Here is a 22,373-nt window from a genome sequence, read left to right as displayed (position 1 = left end):
AAGCATCCCTCAGCTGCTGCCCGTGTCCCCCTGCCTCATCCCGCTTGACTCCCCACCGCTGACCTCGTCTCCCATGCTACACTCGCCCCATCTGAATTCACTCCCTGGTCATTAACCTGCGTATGACGGGGTTTTACACTATATCCCCTGAAAAAAAACCCAAACCAACCAAGACCCTTCTGCACATAAAGCACTCCGGCTCCTCTTGCCTTTGCTTTCCAAGGCTTTAAGGAGCCCTTCAGCAAATCAGTGCTGGAAAAAAAGCAACAACACGCTTTTCTTCCCGTCCCTCGTCCCTTTATGCTGAAGAATGGACCAGTAGGAGTTGTGTGTGCCTCTATGCAGATGTTTGATGTGGTCTTACAGAAGGAACATATGGCTCAATTGCCCTGTTTCTGAATGACCAGAGAACTTTCAAGAAACAAGAGAAATTATACAAGGAAACACAAATCTTTAAAGGAGTGAAAAGTTATTTATGTTACATATAAAAAAGAAAAGATCCCAAACCTAACTATACTGATCATTAAGGAGGTGATGTGACAAAAGCTCACCCTCACAGCCACAGAGGAACGCGGGGAGAGGACAGCAGGAGGGGGAGCCCAAACAGCACCCTGCTGGGCTGCTCCCAGGCCCATCCCAGGAGCCATCAGCCCACCAAAGGCCCATCTTGGGGAGAACAGCAACACAGTGGCAGTTGGGAACCCAAATTAAGGACTCAGAGGGGGGTTGGGGGAAGATGCAAGGGAGGAGCTGGCTGCCAGGGGGACCAGGGGGTCCCGGCAGCTGACGAAGAGTCTGAGGGACCTGGAACGCCAGAGCATCATGGGGGACCTGGCTACTGGGGGACCAGGGGGACTAGGGAGGCTGGGATGAGGGGCAGCTACTGGGGAGACTGCCTGAGCCCAGCTGCTGGAGGGAGCCACATTGTACATAAATGTGTGTGTGTGTATATATATATATATGTATATATACATGCTCACTAGCGCACCTCCACCCAGTTCAGACAGAAAAGGGGGTGGGATGAGGCTACTGGTGCTGTGTTCATGCGAGGGCTCTGTGTGGCCGGACGCGTTGTCTGTGTGGCCATCTGTCCCGGTTTGAGGTAGAACAGAACCAATTTTCTGTTTTGTAATTTTACTTTTTAGCTGGGCCTCTTCTAACTGCCTAAACTCTGGAATTAACAGCATATCGTTCAGAAACTGTTCACCCTCAGGGTGATAAGACCTGATTATGCCAAGGGATGGTACGCACAGAGGCTCTTGCTTATACTTATTGCTATAACAGCCAAGGTCAGCTAACTTTGTTATTTGCCCTGTTAGAGGGTCAGAAGCGGAAAAGCGTAGAGGGGTCCCACCTGTAGGGAGGGGGGGACAGGGCGCGTGACCCAAAACTGACCAACAGGGGTATTCCATCCCATCTCCACCACACTCAGTATAAAAGCTGAGGGATCAAAACGTCAGCTTTTCTTTCTTCAGTGGCCAACAGCTGAGGAGGACCCTGTCTGTTCGTCTGCTTTTGACCCTGATCTGAGCATTCCTGACTCCAGATCTGGAATCCTGCTCCTGTCCATCACTGACTCCAGTCTGGGATTTTCCCTGTGCCTGCTGGTGATGCGATCGTCATCCTGGGAGCTGAATACGGTTTTCTATACATTGTATACTTTTTAATTTCTTTAATATTTCATTATTCATTAATATTTTCATTAAAGTACTCTGGTTCTTTTTCTAAACTCGTAAATCTCCTTATCTCTTCCTCTCCTCTGTTTGGAGAGGGCGGGGGAGGGCCACCTGTCATTCTGATTGGCCAATCTGACCAAAACCACGACACCCTCCCTGTATATATGTACATATGCAGTGTGTACGTGTGTGGGTGCCTATGGGGAATACAAGCTCAGCCTGGCTACGGGTTGGGGCTGAGGACACGGAGCGGCAGCAGCCTCTCTCGGGGCTGTCGCATCTGGCACGACGCATTTTTCCCCAACAGCAACCTGTTTAAGATCCAACCTCTACCATTTGCAGTGAGGATCTGGCAGCATTTCCGCTCCACGGAGCTGTGGTCCTGCCAAAAAGCAGACACAAAAAAAAAAAAAAAAAAAAAAAAAAAAGAAGAAAAACAAGACCTGGCACTCCTGCTGATGCAGAAATCATTTTCCATGACTTTATTCCTCATTAAAAGAAGGCTTTCGTGCTTCTGTATTCTCCTCCAAACAGCAAGATCAACAGTCAGCTCCCATCTGTTTTGTTCTGGTTTTTTTTTCTCTATGTAGGTCACTCTCCCGGGCTCTGCGGGCAGCAGTGGGAACACACAGGGGTGTCGCAGACCAGGGCTGATCCTGCCTACCCATCCCCAGCAGCCTTCGGCATCGCCCACGTCCCGACCCAGTCACCGCTGCTCTGCTCACGCTGACCCCAACGCCCTTGCAGTTGTAGAAACCACGGAGTTTTCAGGATTTTGGTGGTTTTTTTGCGTGCGTGTCTGAAGCATCCTCCTCGCCACATCGCTCCGCACGCACCGAGTGCCAGCAGCTGCCAGCTCTGTGCTGCAGTCAGGATCTTCCTTCCTAGGCCACCGCACATCCTTCCCTGTTTGGTGGCTTTTCCTCCACCACGAGAGGCTCCCACACCTGGGACCCACCACCACCCTCTGCTCCCTGACAGGGATTGTCCCACAGCTGGCTCCAGCACCCACCACACCGTCAGCCATCCAGGATCCCAGTGCTGGTCCCTCCTGACAAGGCTCCTGCCAAGGAAGGGGCAGGGTGGGGGCCAGACTCCTGCTCCGAGCCAGGAAGGAGATGCCCTGCTCTTCTGTCCTGTCCAGTCCAGCAGAGAGGGAAGAGCACCATTAGCAGAGCAGGACCCGCAGCATTAGCGGGCTTCCTAAGATTTTTTGACCTTGATCCCTCACCTTCCGCCCCTCAGGTGATGCTGGCAGGGCAACACACTCAACAGCTGGAGTATCAGGGATGAACGTGCCACTGCTACAAAAACAGTGGACCAGAGACATGAACTGGGAGAGGATCTCTGAGCTGTGCATTGGCAGAGCCCTCCTTCCCATGTCTGCTCTGTACCAGAGCAGTGCCCAAAGGCTCCCAAGGACAGACTGCCCCACAGCTAAGCTCCTCCTTTTGAGACACTTCCTTTTTCCGTTACCTAAAAATCCCCTAGCTGGTGCAGCAGCTGGGAAATAGCATCTAGTCTCGCTTTCTCACCCATCAGCAGACAGCAGGCAGCGAGCACAGCCTCAGCACACGGCCTAAAAACCTTCCCTGCATAAAGAGGGAGCTGCTCCGCTCGTCCTCACAGGCAAAGACAGTGGGGATGGGCGCGTTACCAAGCCTGCCTGGAAAGCTCAGCTCACCAGTGGAACAGCCGGGTGCTCCGGGAATAGAGATGCACAGAAATCACCGTGGGACCAAAGAGGAGCTGTAACAGGAGAGAAACAAGATGCTCAGGGCACGCTGCAAGTGACAGCCGACAGCAAGACGCAGGCTGAACCTGCGCAGTGCCTCCTGGGGCAATGATGGGCCCTCAAAAAAGAAAAAAAAAAAAAAAAAAAAAAGGCCACAAAACCCATGCTGCCCTCTCTGCAACCAGCTACCTCCAGAAGTAGTAAGTTCTGTACACTGCTCATCCCCAGAAGCTTCCGAATAAGATCCAGGACACCACCTTTGCATTTTCTTTTTTTTTTTTTTCTCCCATTTATTGTTCAGTACAGGACACAGGTGAGGTAAGACATCTCACAAAGGTCTAAGCTGACAGGCTCCTTGCTGACGGAGCTGAAGGATGCAAGAGTGTGGTTCCGATTTCCCTCCCCCAGCACCAGCGGCCCCCTCTCCCTGCAGTGCTGCAGAGGAAGGGGGGAGGCACCGGCCAGGTTGACTGTGGGCTCTTACAGGTCAACAGGCAACCAAGGATTTTGCCAATTCAGAGAGGAGGCTGTCAAGACTCTGCCGAGACAGGCTTCCACTAAGAGGACTCCAACATGGTGGTGGGGGTTAGCAGCACAGCTAGAACAATGACGGTGGAGGGGGAAAGCCTCAGAGGAGGCCTCTGTATGTGTGCAATGAAAGGTCCCTTTCTTGCTTCCGTTTCTCGCTCTGAACCACAAGGGACTGCTCCTCACAGGCTGCTTCAGTGTTTGGCATTGATAATATCCACAAACTCTGGCTTGAGAGAAGCTCCACCAACAAGGAAGCCATCCACATCGTGCTGAGAGGCCAGCTCCTTACAGTTGCTGCCAGTGACAGAACCTAAAGAAGGAACAGCATTTTAAGGTCAGATGTGGCCAGCTCTAGAAAACAGGGCCAGGGCACAAAGGTAAGATTTGCCACATCTAACTCTGCAGACAGTAAAACTGTCTCCCATTTACTGAAACAAGCTGGTAGGTGGCTCTTTATGCTCTGACAACCTCAGGTTTCCTCATCAGCAGAGCACGTTGCACAGCTGCAGCAACAAGCAGAGAAACTAAGTGCCTCTTGCACTGGAAAGTGGCTTCAGATTCATTTACCTCCATAGATGATCCTAGTTGACTGAGCAACAGCATCAGACACGTGGCTTTTCAGCCACCCCCTCAGCTTCTCATGAACTTCCTGAGCCTGCAACAGAACGGAAGGAGTCCCGCTGAGGGCTGAGCAATACCAATACATGCCCTGCATACAAATCTAAAGAGAAGACAGAATCTCTTTGAGAGAATCTTTAGAGATTCTCTATATCCTTAGTCTTTAGAAAGAATCTTCCAGAAGACCTCTTGAGTGGGAAGGGTCAGCTGGACGTTTAGTCAGCCACCTTTCCCCAGCTCATACCTGTTGGGGAGTTGCAGTTTTACCAGTTCCAATGGCCCAAACCGGCTCATAGGCAAGAACCACTTTACTCCAGTCCTTCACGTTATCTGGGGAGGAAGGAGAAGATACAAGTAAGCACAGTACCCCATGCTAGGGAGGGTAGAGCTGGAAAGGCTTCTGGAACACCTTTTATTAACACAATCATTAATATTGTGTGTGAACACTTGCAGCAATGTATCTGCAAGCCTCCCCAGAAGGCCACGATGGCCATTATAGCCGTCCAGTTAAGGCCATTATGACCATTTCTTCCCACATGTCCAAAGCAGAAAAAAAATATGCCCGTTTTCCTCCCTTACCAGCAATGGCCTTGGTCTGTTCAAAAACCACTTTCTCAGTTATGCCAGCTTCTCTCTCATCCAGCTTCTCTCCAATGCAGGCAATGACTCCAAGACCCTCAGCTAGAGCATGAGCCACCTTCTGCCCAATCAACTGGGAATTGAAAAGAAAGAAGGCGACCAACAGTCAGATCTACTTCTGTAGTCATTTTAACTGCTCACCCTTCCAGCCTTTGCAGGCACATCTGAGCTGGACCATCCCTCCATCCCAGGGGCACACACCTCATCGGACTCTCCAAAAACATGTCTTCGCTCGGAGTGGCCCAGGATCACCCACGTGGCTCCAATATCTTTGATCATTGCTGGGCTGGGGAGAAAGGAGATGACTCACACCTCTGGAGGAAATTCACGTCCCAGAGGCACCCCAGCTTTACTCTTCTCTGTGGGCTCACCTGATCTCTCCTGTGAAGGCACCCTTTGGTACCTTGTAACAGTTCTGTGCCGCAACGCCGATCTTTGTGTCAAGCTTCTGACGGGCAAAGTCAAGGTAGATGGAAGGGGCTCCACAAACCACCTCTATAAGGCGGAGAAGGTGGTTACCCTTGAGACAGGCGAAGGGCAGAAACCGTACCCAGCCTCCTCCGACCCCAAACCCCAGCCCCAAGAGGTCATCCCTTGGGTCAAGAACTCAAGGCTCAGCCCGCCCACCCTTGCTGACATTTGGGGGACTCTCGTGCAGGAGGAACATCCCCGCTATCCGATGACTCAACAGCGGGGAGGAAGCCCTTTCCAGCGGGCAGATGAGCTATTCCAGGCCCGCGGCCAGGCCCCCCCCGGCGGGGTCACACGGGGAGAGGGCTCAGCCGAGAAACCGGGAGAGAATCCCACCTTGCTGCCCGGGCCTGGCTGCACCGGGGTTGGGGGGGTGGGGTGGGGGTGGAAAGGGCAGCATCGGATTACGCCGGGGACTGTAACCGGCGGCGAAGCGGGGGCACGGCCTGGCAGCGCAGCTCGGCTGAAACACGGAGCTCCGCACCCGCCGGTTGCCGGCCGGCCGGCGGCACCGACAGCACACGGGGCGCGGCGGGGGGTTGGTGGAGCGGCCGGGCCCAGGGAGACGGGCGGACGGACGGACGGACGGACGGGGGGGAGTGGTGCTCGGCAGCGGGGACACCGGGCCGCCCGCCCCCGCCTGGAGCGGGCCTCCCCCCGCCCCTCCCGGCGAGCAGGCGGAGGCGACCCGGAGTACGGGGCCGCATGGATCCGCCGGGCCCGGATCCGGTTTCGCGGGTATATTTAGCCCCGCCGCCGCGTTATATTTAGGTCCCCGCCGCCCTCTGACATTTGCGGCTCCCCCCGCCCGGCCGCCGGCCCCGCTGGGCCCCGTGAGGCGCCGGGCGGGACGTGCGCTACGTGCGGCCGCGCCCCTCACCGGTGTCGGCGGAGAGCTTGGCGCCGTTCAGCGTGTGGATGAGCTCGCCCAGGCTCTTCTTGTCGCCGTTCATCTTCCAGTTGCCCCCCACGAAGAACTTCCTGGGCGCCATGGCGGGGGCGGGAGCGGGCGGGCTGCGGCCGGTACCGGAGGAGACGCGAAGGTCGGCGGCGGCGGCGGCGGCAACGGCAACGCGGCACCCGGCGCCCGCTTTTAACGCACAGGCCACGCCCCTTCAGTTGACCACGCCCCTTGGCTCCACCCACACCCATTGGCCACGCCCCCTCCGCAGCCCGCCCCGCCGCTCCCGGCGGAGGCTGCGCCGGGGAAGCGCTGCGGGGGAACGTCTCTGCCGCAGCACCGGCGCTCACGCCCCAGGAGGCCGGAGGGCCCCAGCGATGCGGAGGGCAGGCAGAAACCGGGGGGGGTATTTCGACTTTTATTTTGTCCCTGGTGTATTTTGGCATGTAAAGGGCACACAAGGGGGAAGGGGGACACACACACGCACACCCCCACACCCACCCACCCTGCTCGTGGCCCGCCTGGTTGCCCACCCTGCGCCCCACAGGCTGGGCAGGAGAAACGCTGCCCCCCCCGCCCACCCCTACACAAGCCACAGGTACACACAAGCCCCCTCCTCCCCTCCGGGACAGCTAGGAGGTGGCATCATCCCACCACGCAGGTGGCCTCATCCCCCCAAGCAGCGAAGCACTAGGGCTGTGTGTCACACGGGGGTGGGGACAGTGAGGACATTTCCTACAGAAACAGACATTCCCCACCCCCCCATCCCCCCCCCTCCCGACCCCCTTCACTCATGTCCAGTCTTTTAGTCAGGGGACTCTTGTCTCCACGTGTGTCTCCACGGAGAAGGGACCAGTGGGGAAAGAGGAGGGCCCTCTGAGAAGGACCCTGCTCTCGTCCTCACGGCCCCCACCCTCTTCCCCCCCCAGTGTCTTCAGCCCACTCTGCCCCCACCACACACAGCGAGAGGATGTTCTAGCTGGGGATCCGCTGGTAGAAGTAGATGTAGCCCAGATCCTTGGGGGGCTTCTCAGAAGCACAGACTTTCTGGTCATTGTAGATCACCCACCTGCAACAGGCAGAAGGGGGGAGCTCAGGGACACTGTTCCGTAGCCAAGACATGACTTGATGCCCCTTGCCTGCTCTCATCCCCGACCCCCCAAGTCCTCTGAAGAAAGGGGGGAGGACAGTGATCTAAAGCTGTACCTCAGATCCCCCTTACGCTGTGAAATCCATCTTACCTGCCCTCTTTCTTGATGTGACAAACGTAGTGTCCGCACATAGTCGAAGTGCCCATGTGGCTGATGAAGGCAAACAGCTGATATTCTTGAGAGAAGGAGGGAAGAGAGGAGCGGTCAGGGAAAGGTAGGCATCTTACCCCAAAACACCCCGTGCAAGGCCCTCTCTAGAAAAGGATCCCTGAAGGAGCCTCTGCTGGGTTGTAATTTAGAAGTGGGTCTGTGAGGATGTGGTCTCAAGGCCAAACAGGAAAGGCCAAATCTCAAGGCCAAACAGGGAAACAGGAGATGGTAACCGCCGCTTGGCCTTCTCTCTTCCAACTGCTGATTTGGCCCACGGGTGCCGGGTGGCTAACAGCAGGGATTCCCCCTCCCTGGGGTACCCAGCAGCGCGGCACTGATTCTGCACAGAGACTGCAACCTGGTTTTTCAATGGGAACAGAAAACCATCCCAGGACGACTGGGAGAAAGAAGCACAGCCCTTCCCGTCTTTCACCTGACTCTGCCTCTCTCTTACCAGCTTCCAGGTGACCCCCAGCCCGACATTGCCATCCCTCTCCTTTTCCTCCCTGCTTCCAGCTCAACAACCAGACCGGCTCTGTGGCAGGTACTACTGCATGGATTAGGGAGGACAAAGCCATGTAGAGTTTGCAGCCCCAAATCAATATTCCTACTGCTTGGAACTCACTTCCAGGCCCATCGCGCACTTTAGGACCCACAGGGACAGATTCAGAGATGGACTCCGCTGCCGAGCGCCCCTCTGAGATATCCATAGCAGCTTCTGCATCAAGGTCATCAATGTGACTGAAGATCCAATCCACAGCACGCTCCAGACTGTTATTCTGGAAGGAAGAAAAGAAGACTGTGAACTTAGGAATGCCTGCTCCTGAGACTATCCTTTCCCTCTGACATCAGCCATGCCTCTCACCGTGGCTCTAAGCGCTTTCATAGCCTGGTCCCGGGAGAAGCCCATGGAGACAATGGTGGCCACACTGTCTTCTGAAGGAGGGTCTGGGCAGGCAATAGTTGATCCTGGTCCACTGGATCCAGGGAGAACTAACGGGTTAGCAAAGTCTGCAGCAGGAAACAGCACACACCTCAGAGCAGTTAGATCTCTCCAAAAGGGATACAGTCTGGGGTCCCAACTACTTCAGCTTCGCACCGCAGCAGTGGGACAGGAAGTACAATGGCCCAGGGGCAATAAGCTTCACCACGGCCACGTGGTCTCATACCTGGATCATCCATATGTGACATGACCCAGTTCATGGCAGCCTCAACCCCGCTGTTCCCTGTGTAATACACGGCTTTGCGGCAGGCATCCATGGGAAAGCCCATCTCCACTAGCTGGATAATCACCGACTCATCCAGCATGGGTGCTGTGGGAAAACAGAGATTAGAGCCACCCACTCCCACCCAGCCCTGCCTGCTCCATTTTTTGCAGTGTCACACAGGCCCTCCAGCCACCATCTCCTGGCTTTGTTTCACACAAGTTGTGTCCCTCTGCTCTTTTCATCCTTTGCTACCTGTCGTCTTCAGAAGCGCAGTCTCACACACAGGCACCCCGGGGAATGACAGGATTCAACTCACGAACTCAGGAGCACACTGGCTCTTCCCTAGCTTCCAAACCCCACCTCCCACTGTGTTTTGTGAAAATAAAATACCTCTACCAGTTAAATTTTGTATAAATCCCCAGCTCTGGCCCCCTTTAAGTGCCCTAGACATGCCACCTCCCCGTCTTCCATGAAACAGGAATCAAGAAGGTCCCTTGCATAACACCCTTGCATAACGGGCGCGCAAGGGAGGGAGACGGCATTCGCTGACAGAGGGACAGGGAAAGGCCGAGCAGGTGGGAAACCACTAGCACAGGAGACAAGACAAGGAGAGCAAGGAGATGAGTCAGGCATCAGGAAGAGAGGAGGAGAATCACTAACATGTCGGAGAGGAGAAGTGAGGGGAGCAGAAGGAGTCGTCGTCCTCGTTGCCATAGAACCCCAGGCTACCTTTGGGCTCGTCTGGTGTCACCAGTGGGGGTGCGATGTCTGGCATTTCTTCTTCTCCGTCTTGCAGCCCCGTTCCCTGCAGTGCAGAGATGTCCAGCTCCTCTGGCATTTCAATGGAGACGTCTGCAAGACACAGTCTTGCTCAGCCTCCCCGTTGGGGCAGAAACAAAGGACTCGGTTGGGAGATCTAAAAGGGAATGTCCCTGGGGATGCAATACTCTACAGTCTGCAGCTCCTTTTGGGGTAGTTTGCAGTAATGACCGCAATACCCACATATGACACCAAATACCTATATGCTCTGTACTTCTCATCCTTCTTACCAAGCTTTTTGGGCACCCAGTCCAGACCGAAAGTGAATTTCTTGATCTGGATCACCAGATAATCCGGGAAAGAGGCGAACCGTGTTGTTCTGAAAGAGACAAATAATACTTATAAATACTTTGTCAGCAATGATTGAGGGCACCTAGCGGATTCGAGACATCAGCGAGTAGGGTGGAGGCATGTCCTAAGGGGGGGATACCCAGCTCTGTGCAGCCCTCCTACGCTGAGCTGAAAGCTCTTCAAACACAGAACTATTTCTAAAGCAGGTGCTCTGACCAGATGAGACAGAATGAAGCATGTACGAAAACTCGGGGGGATGAGGAAAAACAGTACGTGTTCTCTACCCTCCAATCCTGTATTTTACAAGCCTCCTCAGCTTTTAACTGAAAGTCTAACCCTTGAGGAATGCAGAAAAAATAACATCTTTTATTAGACCAACAGACACAGCTGCAGGAACTGACAAGCTTTCAAGCACGAGAGCACTTCTTTGGATACGAAGCAAATGCAGTGAATTTTAAGCTAACTGAATTTGATTGAACATTATTTAGTTAGACAGTTTGAGAGAGAGGGTGTCTGGAATCTATGAAACAGGGGGGAATGTTTGTGAAAGGAGAAGCAGCAGTAAGAAAGACAGATACTTATTACCGGGGGATAATTGTAACATGCCATAAAATTAATTTAAGCAACGGTACATCTTCAATCCTAATTCTTACAAAGTGTTTGAACACAACTCACTACTTAAAAGCAGAACAAAATGTTACTTTTCAATGTGACTGCGTGACTGACTGTTTGTTTACAGTAGCTATTGCTTAATGATAGAATATTTGTTGGAAAACTATTTCCAGTTCTTTGAGGACTGCTCTTTCATTGCAGAACGGTCAGTAGCAGCCCAGCAGGAAGCCGCATAAGTTTGTAATCTTCTCACTACACCTTTGCACTGTCGCATGCGCTGCAGGCAGCCAGAAAAGTGAAAACTGTTTTTTAAACCTTGCTATTAGCATTTAAGTTAGCGTTCTTTAAAATAACACACGTCTGTTGCACTCAGTGCTTTGCTCAAACTTTTATAGCTAAAAACTTCCTTTAAAGAATTTTTAGAGACCAAGCAAGACCAGTGTCACCACACTGTCAGTACTGATTTTAAAGGTAAATTTTGAAATTAGAATAAAAGCTGTTAGTTTTCTGGAATATCACTGTATTTTTGTAGTCCCTCAGCAACTGAAATCTGACAGTAAGGGTTTCACTAGCGCTGCTCTTCTGCTCACTGTGATCCCTTGGGGGCAATGACTCCAGCACCGACAGACTGGTTCCCTCTCTGCTTCAATGTTCTGTGGGTCCAGGCTGTGGGGGACTACAAAGCTTTGGTCACGCTTCTTCCCCAAGCAACCGAAAGAAGGCCCCAAAGATGCAGCTATTGCCTGTTCGTCATAGCCTAGCGGGTAACTCGCACACACTCACTTGAGAGCCACAGACTTGGCCTGCAAGGCTGTGCTCCAGAAATCGTCCACCTGCTCTGGAGCTCCATAGGCTTCTAGGCAGGAGCTGAAAGGCACCTTGGCTCGCACCAGCTCGGGCAGTGGCTGCTTCTCCTCCTCTGCCTGCCGCTTCTTCTCCTCATATTCCAGTAGTTCATCTAGAGAATAAAGCAGAGGAGTCAAGGACCACCCCTAGGTACCCACAAAGCAACTGGTGTAAGCTACACGCAGAGGCAGAATAGGCCTGTAGAGGCCATCAAGAATGGAGCACAAAGTGGACGATGTCTTCCAGAGCACTGGTTCTGCTACTGCAGTCCTATTTTGCTGTTGAATCACAGCCCAGCTTGTGGCGTCAGAGGGAAAGGTTCTAGAGGGACATCATCGTGTCACACCACCTCTGAAGAAATCAGCCCGATCCCACAAAAGCAGGTGAAGGATCGATCTGGCTTCAGAAACGGCAAAGCCAGTCCTTGAGGAAGTCCCTTTCTCATTTAAGGAGTTTTGTAATAAAAGTACAACATCCAAACATAATGTTTGCTACTGTTCTGGCCTTGGCACATTACTGACCTTTGTTGAGTGCAGCGTCCATGGGCACGGGCAGCTGCATGATATAGTCCACACGCTGGGTATATTTCACCTTTTCTGTGGCCAGGCACTTCAGCTTCTCCTCCACCAGAAAGCGGAAGACCTCATTAGGATTCTCCGAGCTGCGGCAGTTCCTCTGGAGAGATTAGAAGGATAGGTGTAACATCAGAATGGCAGAACCACGTATCTGCAGTAGCAGCGGTTCCACAGAGGACACGGCTAAAGAGTATTCACTTCTGTACCCAATCCACTGGAAAAGACAGCAAAGATTAAACTAGAGCCAACTTCTGTACCCCAGGAACCCATGCCACTCCTGCTCCTAAAGACGAAAATTTACATCTCCGGCTGTGCATTCCCAAAAGATATTCCTCCAAGGAATCTGCCCTGAAAACATGGCCAAGCATCTCTCCTTCTCTGCTCCCACAGGTGCTGGCTGGCCCATTTCCCTGTGTTCTCTCCCTCCCTCTGCTCCGATTGCCAGCTTCTCACCTCCGCTCCTCACCCCCTGCTCTGGGGAGGAAACAAAGCTGGGCTTTTCCATGATTTGACAGACAGACTCGACCATTACCTCCACCATGTTGATGAAGTGCAGAAAGAATTCCTGGGCGTCCTGCTGTCGGTTAGTAGAAAATTCTGGGTGCCCTTTTCCAATGAGGGACTTAAACATGCGTGGAGCAATGCCATTTTGCATACCCTGCAGATAACAAGGTGGAAGAGGAAGGTGGTCACAATTTGCTAACCATGCATGTACCACGCTACTCTTAGCCATGCTTTTCTTCAGGTGACAGGGCCCTGGAACGATCCCCAGGACATGTCTGCAGAAAGGGTTCTCTCTTCATCCCCACGTAACGCACAAAATCCTTCATGCAACACACACATCATGAGGATGCCGTATCCAATTTTCACCTTCTGATCGGGCTGCTGTTCCCCATCTGCAGAAGCTGGCTTTGAATACTCCCCAGAAAGCAGTCCGTGGCCCAATTTGGCTCTGGAACGATGAAGAAGTCACTGTTAGCATCACAAAGGTTTCCGCAATCCCACATACTCCAGGAGCCACATCAACCCATCCAGCTTTAACACCGCCATGGACTGCCAGTCTCACAGAGATCGGCCTTCTCTGCTGCGCCAGCCAAGATCATCTTATCTTGGTCTGCGTGAGACATCATTGACTTGAAAGTTACTAGGACTTCTGGGCACCAATCTGAACCATTGCTTGCACGGTGGGGAGAACATAAAGGAACAGCTTCCTTTGCCCCACAGAAGGGCAGCTGGTGCTGAGCCATACAGCAGCTGCGTAACAGCCAAACTAAGCCGCAGCCTGAGATGGGTAAAGTAGGAGTGTATCAGCTGCACCGACTGTGCAGGAGACAACAGGGCAGAGTTAAATTGTCTGAGCCAGAAATAGCATTGCTGCGAGCAGACTGATCACATTTTCCCAGAGGAAAGATCAAGAACGAGCACGTGAGGCACTTAATGGACAAAAGTAACATTCAGCGATTTCCTCCTATGCTCAGACCCTCCCTACTCTTCCACCCCACTGCAGTCCTTCCCCATCACTGTTGCCATTTCTCTGGAACCAAACCCTACCAATTCCTCCCTTTGCCCAGGCAAAAATCTTTCTGGCTGTCTCAACTTAATCCCCTCCTCAGTGAACACCTCACCCCAGGCCGTCCAAATTTAGAATCCTCCCTTACCGCTGAACTCCCTTCCACAAATGCCACCTTCCGTTCCTCCACCCCAAACTTCCATATACTGCTTTGCTGGTGTAGAGCAGATGTAGCACGGAATTAATGCATTTAAAATGCAACACCCTCCCAAATCTTGCGTTCCTTTTTCCATATATTCTCCTGCTCTTGCAGGAAGCCTCTTTAAGTATATATAAATTAGCCACTGAGAATAAAGTTGCCTAAATCTACGTATTTCTTTGCTCTTAGCCATCTCTCTCCGTTGCAGAGAGCCAGTACCTCTTTGCTGTTACGCAGACAGAATATGCCTACCAGAAATCCCCCTGTGGTAACAGATGGTACTGCGTTCCCCACATAACACATTTAAGAGCCTCTCATGAACAGTGAGGTGCACCCTCTCCTCTCCATCTAGGGCATTCAGCTGAACTTTCTTGGCTTAGATCCTTATTGATCACTGAGGATCGGTGTCTCTGGCGATGGACACAGAAACAGAGAGGCGAGGCTCGAGGGAGAAACCTGCAGCAAAGCACTCTGTAGCAGCGCAGAGGGGACGCACCCAGGCAGCCTCAGCCTTCCTTCTCTCACCAAAACTCTACGTACACTTGTGTGCTGAAGTCCTGTGTGGGGTCCGAGGGTGCACTTTGGAATATCTTCTCCAGCTTGTCCACATACCTGCAAAGCAAAGCGGAGCAGTCTAAGGGATGTACGGGTTCATCTAGTAAAGACACAATTCTGAGCCTGACTACTGTAACAGAAGCTCCCAGGTCTAGGAGACCTTTGGACTGATCCCAGGCTAATGGAAAGGAATGATTAAGCTCACTTACTTTCTCTGGAAGTCTGGGATACTGAAAAGCACCTGCATCACGGAATTGAGGTAGCAACTGTTGCCCAGGTTCCGGATACCAGTGTACCCAGGCCCATAGAGGGGCTTGAGCTGCACACCAGACTCCTGGATGAGCTCCCACTCCCCAATGCGCTGGTTCATGTCTATTTCCAGTTCTGTCATTGTCTTGTCTGTCTGTGGAGGGAAAGAACAGGGAAAACCCTCAAAGAAGACTCAAGGGAACGTCAAAGGTGTAAAAAGTGCAATACTGTAGAGAAACATAAAGTCAAATCCATTCTGTTTTATTAAATTAGAAGAGGAGGAAGGTACAAGTATTGTTTTCAAATATCTGAATACCTGGGACAGAAAGAAGAATGGTAACAGACATGGGAGAAATCTGAACCTGGTATAAAGGGGCATGGAAATCACATACTAACACTGAATCCAGGGAACAAAGCTCATCACCTGGGAACATCCCTGCCCGCAGTACTGATGCAGAACCCCGAGGAAATAAACTTAAGAGACGGGAAAGAAAGGCAAAAAAGGCAACGAAAGAGGCAGACAAGATAACTCTGCCTGACCAAAACCAGGGTTTCTTGACCAGGAATGGTTCTGCATAGCCACAGAATGATGGAATCCAGCTAAGACACCTCAGACTTGCTTCTCTCTCCCTTTGGACTACCCCCCTCCCCGCCTCACCTTCTGCATCTTGAGCATGTCAATCCCAAAGTGAGCAAGGTGTTCTGCCAGGTTGGGATCCAACACCATGTCATCTTCATCATAGGAGTAGACATCTACACAGGAACACGGAGGAAAAGGAGAGACTTATAATGGCCTATGATCTAACATTCACTGCTGGATGAAGAGAACAGTTTTCAGAAATCCGAGTTTTGACTAACTGAGCAGTTGGGGTTCCTCTCCTTTCTCAGGAGAGCAGCATGACAGACAGAATATTGAGGTCCTCCAAAACATGTGACAAGACAAACACCTTTGTCATTGATCAAGGTACAGATGCGCATGTATGTCTGCAGTGAGGAAAGTGGGTTACTGTGCCATATACTCTCTACTCAGGCTTTGCACACCAAATTCTTTGATAAACGTCCCACCACAGAAAATAAGATGGCAACCTGGATAACTCTGCTAAAACCCTCCAAATTAGAAGGGAGGGGAGGAGGAAGGCAAGGTTTTATCAGTTGGTTCTTTGCCCGTCACAGGATGCAGGTCAGAGTGGGAAAGTTCACGATAGGATGACACTGAATGTTCCAGATCATAAGATGGGCAACACCAGCCTAATTCCTGGAAATCCTCCCTGACTTCCCTTGTCAGAGACCACAGTCAGCCTGACTGGTGTCTGACGTCTCTAACCCTCACAGGATCCCCCTTCTCACCAGCCCCATCAGGAGTAATTGTTCCCAGTTTCACAGCCAGCGGGTAGCCAGTTTCCCGATAATGCTCGACTGCATGATTGTTGCCACCACTGCCATCAAAATAACGCCGACCACAGAGGATGGCTCCATCCGTCATGTTCAGCCACAGGTTCTCCCTCATGTCACACTTGCTGCACTTCCAGCCACTATTGACAAGACAGAGAAAAAGAGATTAGGGTGAAAACCTTTGGATTCTATCTCCCAAGCCCTCTCCATTACTACGTACTGACTATAGCATAAGCAATCTCATTTCTCTTTTACTTCAGAACACCGAGCATCCTGGAATACCTTACTTTGACATTTCCCCTGAATTTACTATAACAAGGCACACTCAGACCCCCACAAAAGAAGTCTCATCTGCTGCTGCAGTACAGGAAAGGAGAAGGTGGTGATGGGGGTGGGTCTGGGATACAGAGCGATACAGCTAGTTTCAGTACTACGCTCACCATGGCGGGATGCGGACATCATTCTGAAGTTGGTGCAGGGAGAAAGCGTGTTTGGAAACACGTCGAACCTCCCCATCCCAAGCCTGCACCTCCTGCTTCCGTGACGCTGAATCTGCTGTCAGGATGGCCTCGACCGCACTGGCAATCTGGAATTAGGACAGCACGAAAAAAAAAATGAAGGGCAGAAGGAAAGAAGCTTCCAGTGCCACAACACCCCACATTTAGGCTCAGATCGGCAAATCAGTCGTGCTAGGGCAGCATTCAGGAGCCTCAGCCACACGCCAGGACTCCACAATATAAAGCACTGTATAAGTCCAGAACAATCCTGCTTACTGCAAGCTGAGACTTCACAGCCGCTCTGCAGGATCCCTTTTACAGCACAGCAGTTGCTTCTCTGCAAGGGCGCATTGCCTCCCTACCCATAGAAAACACAGCTCTCCATGCAAACATACCCTGTCTCTGACCATGTCTGGTAGTCCCTCCAGCCCATCACGAGGAATATCCAAATGCTCTGGGAAAATTACTATTTTTACATCTTCGTCATATTCAAACTTTTCCTCTGTGATGTCAAATCCACCTTCTACACCTACAGGAAGAAATTGCGTTAACAGGTAAAACCAAATAGCTTGCAAAGCTTCTTTACCCATAGCTTACACGAAGTAAGACACCATGACTAAGGCAAAGCTCCAGATCAATGATCCACGATTTTTCTTCCATTTCTGGACTCCAAAGTTTCTGCTGGCAGTGTGGACTTCACAGTAGCAAATATAAGCCTAGTGACAATAGGTCTGCTTTTCCCAGCTCTTTTTACAGATGCTTAGAAGGAATCTCCAGACCCTGACCACAACCAGAAAAAATACCCGCTCTAGGGAGACACTGGCCAGAACAGAGTCATGATAAAGCACTGCTGTTCATCCTTCATAGTACATCCAAGACGATGAATGGAGATGTGCATGAGGGGATCATATTCTAATCCTGTGCAAATGTCTAGCCTACCAGCATCTTTAAGAAGCCTGGCTCTGCTTCTCGGCTATTCCAGGAAGGACAGTTCAGAGCCCTGAACTTAAGCAAGGAGAACCAGGAGTTCCTCGGAAACCAGAACATCTAGAATTACAGAAAATGTCTTAGCAAAGGTACAGTGCTTGTAGTTTCTCAGGCCCGCTTAGCCATGCTTTCCAGAGATTGCAACAGAAATGGGAGTTTCATACATAACAGGTTATTTGCCAGGTGTCAAGAGTCATGATGGGTGCTCAGCAAAAACATCTGCAGTGGAGGGAACAGTTTCTGATTTATGCAGAGATTCAGGAAAAAGCCTTGGCCTTTCCTGTTCTCCAAGAGTTCACACCTTAGATCCCAGAAGGAAACAGGCAGAAGACACACATTGCTTACTAGCAGCCTTAACTCCCTATTTTTTTTTTTAACTGAATTTCCTTTATTTCTTTAAAAGTGACTGCAATAGATCTCTGAAAATCTGTGGCAGCAACAGATGGGAATACGAGAAGGGAATAGGAGTTTTTGCTGTTTAATGCCTCAGCCTCAAGAACCCTGTGTGCAACATGGTTGTGATAACCATTACTGCATTTAGTTAAAACATAAATACCCAGTTCCCACAATATCTCCCACAACTCTCCCCTCAAATACCTACATTTTTTAGACTATGCACAAACTGCCACGTATGAATGCAGATGCTGCAAGCCAGAGTGATTTAAGAAACACCTGAAAACAGTCACCAGCATCATGCAACGACATACCCAGATAATCCTCTCCTGTGCCTCTTCAGCACATCCCAGAGAGATCTCCTGCCATCGCTTCATAGAGTAAAGCAATACCCAATCCCTCAGGGGTTTTACACAGTTTTACACAGAAACACAATTTCTGAACTCTAAAACAGACTGATGAAGTTCCCTAGGGTGGCTATATGAACCTGCTGAAGCTCCAGATGAGGAAGAGGGTCTTCAGCCAGCAGACTGCCTCCTAGCCCTTTTTCCCCCATACATAGCCAACAGCTTGCCATGCAGATACACTGCCTCCCTCTCCATGGCTGCATCTAAGTGCCACAAACTCCAAAAGTCGTCCAACCAACATGCGGGCATGGGAAGCAAGCGCTACAGAAGTATTTACCATGGAGGGGGAAGCTGAGGTACAGAGAGATCAAGGGCTACATTTTGCAGCCAATGACATCTTGCTCCTACTCTTTCTAGTACCTTTAAAAATCTCCTGTGTCAGGATTAGCTAAACCAACACGGTTTAGCTAAAAGAAAGGAAAAAAATAAATATCTCTCCTGAATTTAAGATCGCTGCATCAACCACAGGGCTAATACAATCTTTTATTTTCGCCCACTCCATTCACACCACTAAACTGTTATCAGAGGCAGCTATTTGCTGACCCAGGTACAACACTTGTCTCAAGACTTTCATAGAACTGAGGATGCAGAAGTAACTCATGATGCAGATCGGGCTTTACCTCTGCAAAAGCAGCATAATCATATATATGAAAGCACTGTCTATCTGAAGAAACGCAGATTCTAGTCTCAATTTTGCTAGAAGTGACCTTTGGGACTCCATTCACCTCACCATAACAACAGGCAGCAGCTGAAAGTCTTAATGTTGGTGTTTGCACTGTGGCAGCAGCAGAGTCAACAGACGTCTGCCACACAATGGCACAGACAGGGAAAAAGTGAGCAAAAAGCAAGACGTCCACGTTCCAGGTTCTGGATTTCCCTCTAGCGGTCAGCTCCCAGCAGCCAAGAACCTGTTACTGCTAAAAAATGTTCCAATGCTCTGCTTTATAGAACTCCATAATGGTTCAGAAATTACTAGGCGAGACTGCTCCAAATAAGCAGCATGTTCATTGATTTCCATGACAGCCTTTGCAGCCGGTGCAAGACAGTAATGGAATACCAGCCCTGTTCTTCTAAAAAAGGGCTTGGCTTTTATATTTTAATGTTCACACGTATTTCCTCCAGTATCAGCCTTGTATTCCAAATAACTATTGAGCACAAAATGTTAATACAGCATTTACCAGTAATTTCTTCCCCATCTACATAAATAACACCAGTTCAATATCTGAGAAGTTTAAAAAATAGTTTTTCTACCAGAAACTTCAAACTTACTTTTCTCAGACTTACACATTTTCTCAAACTTACTCCAGCCCCACACATCCATATTAAGCAACAGCCCCACGCTGGTTATACCCACCCCAAGCTGAGTCAGGCATAGAGAGTTAAGAGAGGATGCAAAACGTTTACCTACAGAAAACATGATGCAACTTTGAATACAGCACAAAACTACCACCTCAACACCTGTTTTGCTGAAACTGCCCACCTAAGACACACTAGAAAACATGAAGTCTGAATTCAGTCAGGGATACTAGGTTCAACTAGTGCAGAAGAGGAAAGGGAAAAGCAACGTGCCACGAAGCCGGGCAGCTCCAAAGGACTGGCCCAAAACAACAAAGGTGATATCATACACAAATGCTTTCTTACCAATAGCCAAGCGAGTTGGTTTCTTCCTTGGGGGGTCCCCAGCACTCGTGTTGGTGTCTTCTTCCTTCTATTTCATTGAGAAGAAATAGGGAAATTAGAGTTAGGGGGACAGGCAAGCTGTGGCAAGCCCTAAGGACTGAAATTAAGCTACTCTAAAACCAGAAAGAGGCAGAAATAGCATCGGCAACCCATACAACAATTCAGCATAAGCAGAGCTGAAGAACTGGTGTACCTCAATTCACCAAGAAAAACACAAGTTACATTTGAGGAGAGAAAACTGTATCTGATTGAATACAGAGACACATACCAGCTCTCAATTTCAAAACAAGTTTGATTGTATGTATTTTTATTTTTTACCGGTTTACGTGTTCTTTTGAGGTGCAGGTAGACCCGTTGGCCTGTTTTCTGATAGTGCTTTTCCACATATTGCTTCCCAAAGCCCAGGAACGTGTTCATGCAGATATACAAGCCGCCATCTGACTCCTGGCAGGAAGGAGAGATAAAAACTGAAGGGAGATGGTAAAGAATGCCATTCCAGCAGCTAGGACAGACACAGACTTACCTCTAGGAACACTATTCGCTAGTCATTAAATCATGGCTACAGCTCATTCCTACGTACCAGTCACTTATTAGCTAGTCTGAAATAAGCTGGCGAGCCCCAGTCTGGCCGTCCCAGAAGAATGGGTACTCCTGTCAAGATGACGTATTTGAAAACCTCTTTGCCTGTTCATTTACGGCAGGATGCTACTGAATCAGGAAAGCCTGAGTGAGATTCCTCAGAAGCTTATTTCGCAAAAAGTCCTTATCATGCACAGTTCACACGTTCAGACTGCGGTACAATCAGGACCAACAAAACCGTGCCACCCTGTCTACAAGAGTAACTCCCAGTGCCATAGGGAACTCTGCCAAACTACAGTGTGAGGAAGGTTAGCAGACCACTGTTTATTTTTGCTGCTGTGTTCAAAAGCTTGTGAGTGCTCCGAGACGGATACAGAATGAGCCCTCCTCATCCCACAAGCACCCAGAAAACGCCACGCTCACTCAGCAGACATACTCGTTTTAAACTGAGGAGGCAAGGAACCCAAGTGCAGGGGCAGGAAAAGAGGCAAACCAGCAAGAAGGCCTCAGCCTGCTTCCCAACATGAACCAGCTGGGACAGCGTCAGGGCGGGGAGCACATGGACAGGCATCACCGTGGGGCTCAGGAAGGGAAAGAGGGCAGGGCTGCCGTGTGCTCTTTTCTCCAAGGACCCGTATCTTCCAGCCGCAGCCCATTTCTTCAGGTGGCCCGGGACACAGCCTGGACGGGCGCCTGCGGAGGTGGCCAAGGGGGGCACCTCGCCCTCCTGCCGCCTGGGCCTCCCCAGGTCCGCCTAGGCCAGGCAGGGATAGGGAGGGAGGAGCAGGGTTGCCGGCGGGGTGGAGACGGCCGGAGAAGGGACCACTGCCATCTTAATGACACAGCACCGACTCGCCCCTCCGCCTGCCCAGCCACACCACGCGGTGAGGCCGAGAGGGGCAGCTCAGACCCGGGCAGGGCGGGACCCCCGGCCCGCACCCCCTGCCGCCGCCAAGGGCCGGGCCCGAGGCACGCCCCGACCCCACACCGGACTACAAGTCCCGGCAGCGGAAGGTGATGTTGGGGGGCACCCGCTCTCCAGGAAAGCGGAGCCGAAGGGGGCGAGCAACCTGCCCACGCCCGCTCCAGTCCCAGAACTACAGCCCCCATCGCGCCGGGGCGGCCGGGCGGGGCGCGGCGCGGAGCACGCCGGGCGCTGTAGTCCCCGGGGGCCCCGCGCTCCGCCCGGCCTTGGGCCGGCCCGGCCGCCGGGGAACCACAAGTCCCATGGCGCCCCGCGCGGGCGGCGCCCCCGGCGGGCGGGTGGGCCGGGAGCGGGCCGGGGCAGGGGGTTCAGGCCGGCGGGGCGGGCGAGCAGGCGGGCCGGCGGCAGGGCGGGCTTACCGGCGTGTCAAAGGAAAAGGCGCACTCGTCCTTGTGGACCCGGTCGCCGGCCTTGGGCACCCGGATGGACGGCAACACCGAGAGCAGCGCCTCGCTCAGCTCCGCCATGACAGCGGCTCACTGCGGCACCGCCCACGGCGCCCCACCCTAACCAATCAGAGCCCAGCTTGGTCAGGCGGGCTCTGGCCAATCCCGCGCCGCAGGGGCGCGCTGGCAGCGAGGCTGAGGGCAGGGCCGGCGGGCAACGCCCGGATGGCTGGCCCAATCGCAGCCGGTCTTCTGCCTGTACGGGGGGCGGTGCCGGGCTCCTCGGCCAATAGAGCGGGAAGGAGGCGGGGACCTCCCCGAAGATTGACAG

At 51.8% G+C, this 22,373-nt stretch overlaps 2 protein-coding genes across 3 annotated transcripts; both read right to left on the bottom strand.

Moving 5' to 3' along the window:
* Window positions 1–3,668: 3,668 nt before the first annotated feature.
* Window positions 3,669–6,749, bottom strand: TPI1 (triosephosphate isomerase 1). Its single transcript, XM_063353743.1, has 7 exons — window positions 6,551–6,749; window positions 5,571–5,694; window positions 5,401–5,485; window positions 5,140–5,272; window positions 4,805–4,890; window positions 4,510–4,597; window positions 3,669–4,252 (listed from the first exon to the last, which is right to left on the bottom strand). Exons 1-7 carry the CDS (start codon window positions 6,660–6,662, stop codon window positions 4,134–4,136), a joined length of 747 nt encoding a protein of 248 aa, XP_063209813.1. The 5' UTR covers window positions 6,663–6,749; the 3' UTR covers window positions 3,669–4,133.
* A 600-nt stretch (window positions 6,750–7,349) lies between these two features.
* USP5 (ubiquitin specific peptidase 5) lies at window positions 7,350–22,161 on the bottom strand. Of its 2 annotated transcripts, none has more exons than XM_063353720.1 (20): window positions 22,016–22,161; window positions 20,411–20,536; window positions 20,054–20,120; window positions 17,021–17,154; window positions 16,569–16,714; window positions 16,084–16,268; window positions 15,395–15,489; window positions 14,697–14,890; window positions 14,473–14,544; window positions 13,094–13,175; window positions 12,756–12,881; window positions 12,170–12,323; window positions 11,586–11,760; window positions 10,130–10,218; window positions 9,741–9,932; window positions 9,042–9,185; window positions 8,738–8,883; window positions 8,498–8,651; window positions 7,813–7,897; window positions 7,350–7,640 (listed from the first exon to the last, which is right to left on the bottom strand). In XM_063353720.1, exons 1-20 carry the CDS (start codon window positions 22,121–22,123, stop codon window positions 7,547–7,549), a joined length of 2,568 nt encoding a protein of 855 aa, XP_063209790.1. In that variant the 5' UTR covers window positions 22,124–22,161; the 3' UTR covers window positions 7,350–7,546. The 2 variants fall into 2 exon arrangements, with proteins under 2 accessions (XP_063209790.1, XP_063209799.1); XM_063353729.1 differs by having other exon boundaries at window positions 9,810–9,932.
* Window positions 22,162–22,373: the final 212 nt, after the last annotated feature.

This window comes from Chroicocephalus ridibundus, chromosome 1 (assembly GCF_963924245.1).
Source record: "Chroicocephalus ridibundus chromosome 1, bChrRid1.1, whole genome shotgun sequence".
Classification (NCBI taxonomy): Eukaryota; Metazoa; Chordata; class Aves; order Charadriiformes; family Laridae; genus Chroicocephalus; species Chroicocephalus ridibundus.
The sequence above is the reverse complement of the archived record's forward strand: the minus strand, read 5'-3'. Positions and strand labels throughout refer to the sequence as shown.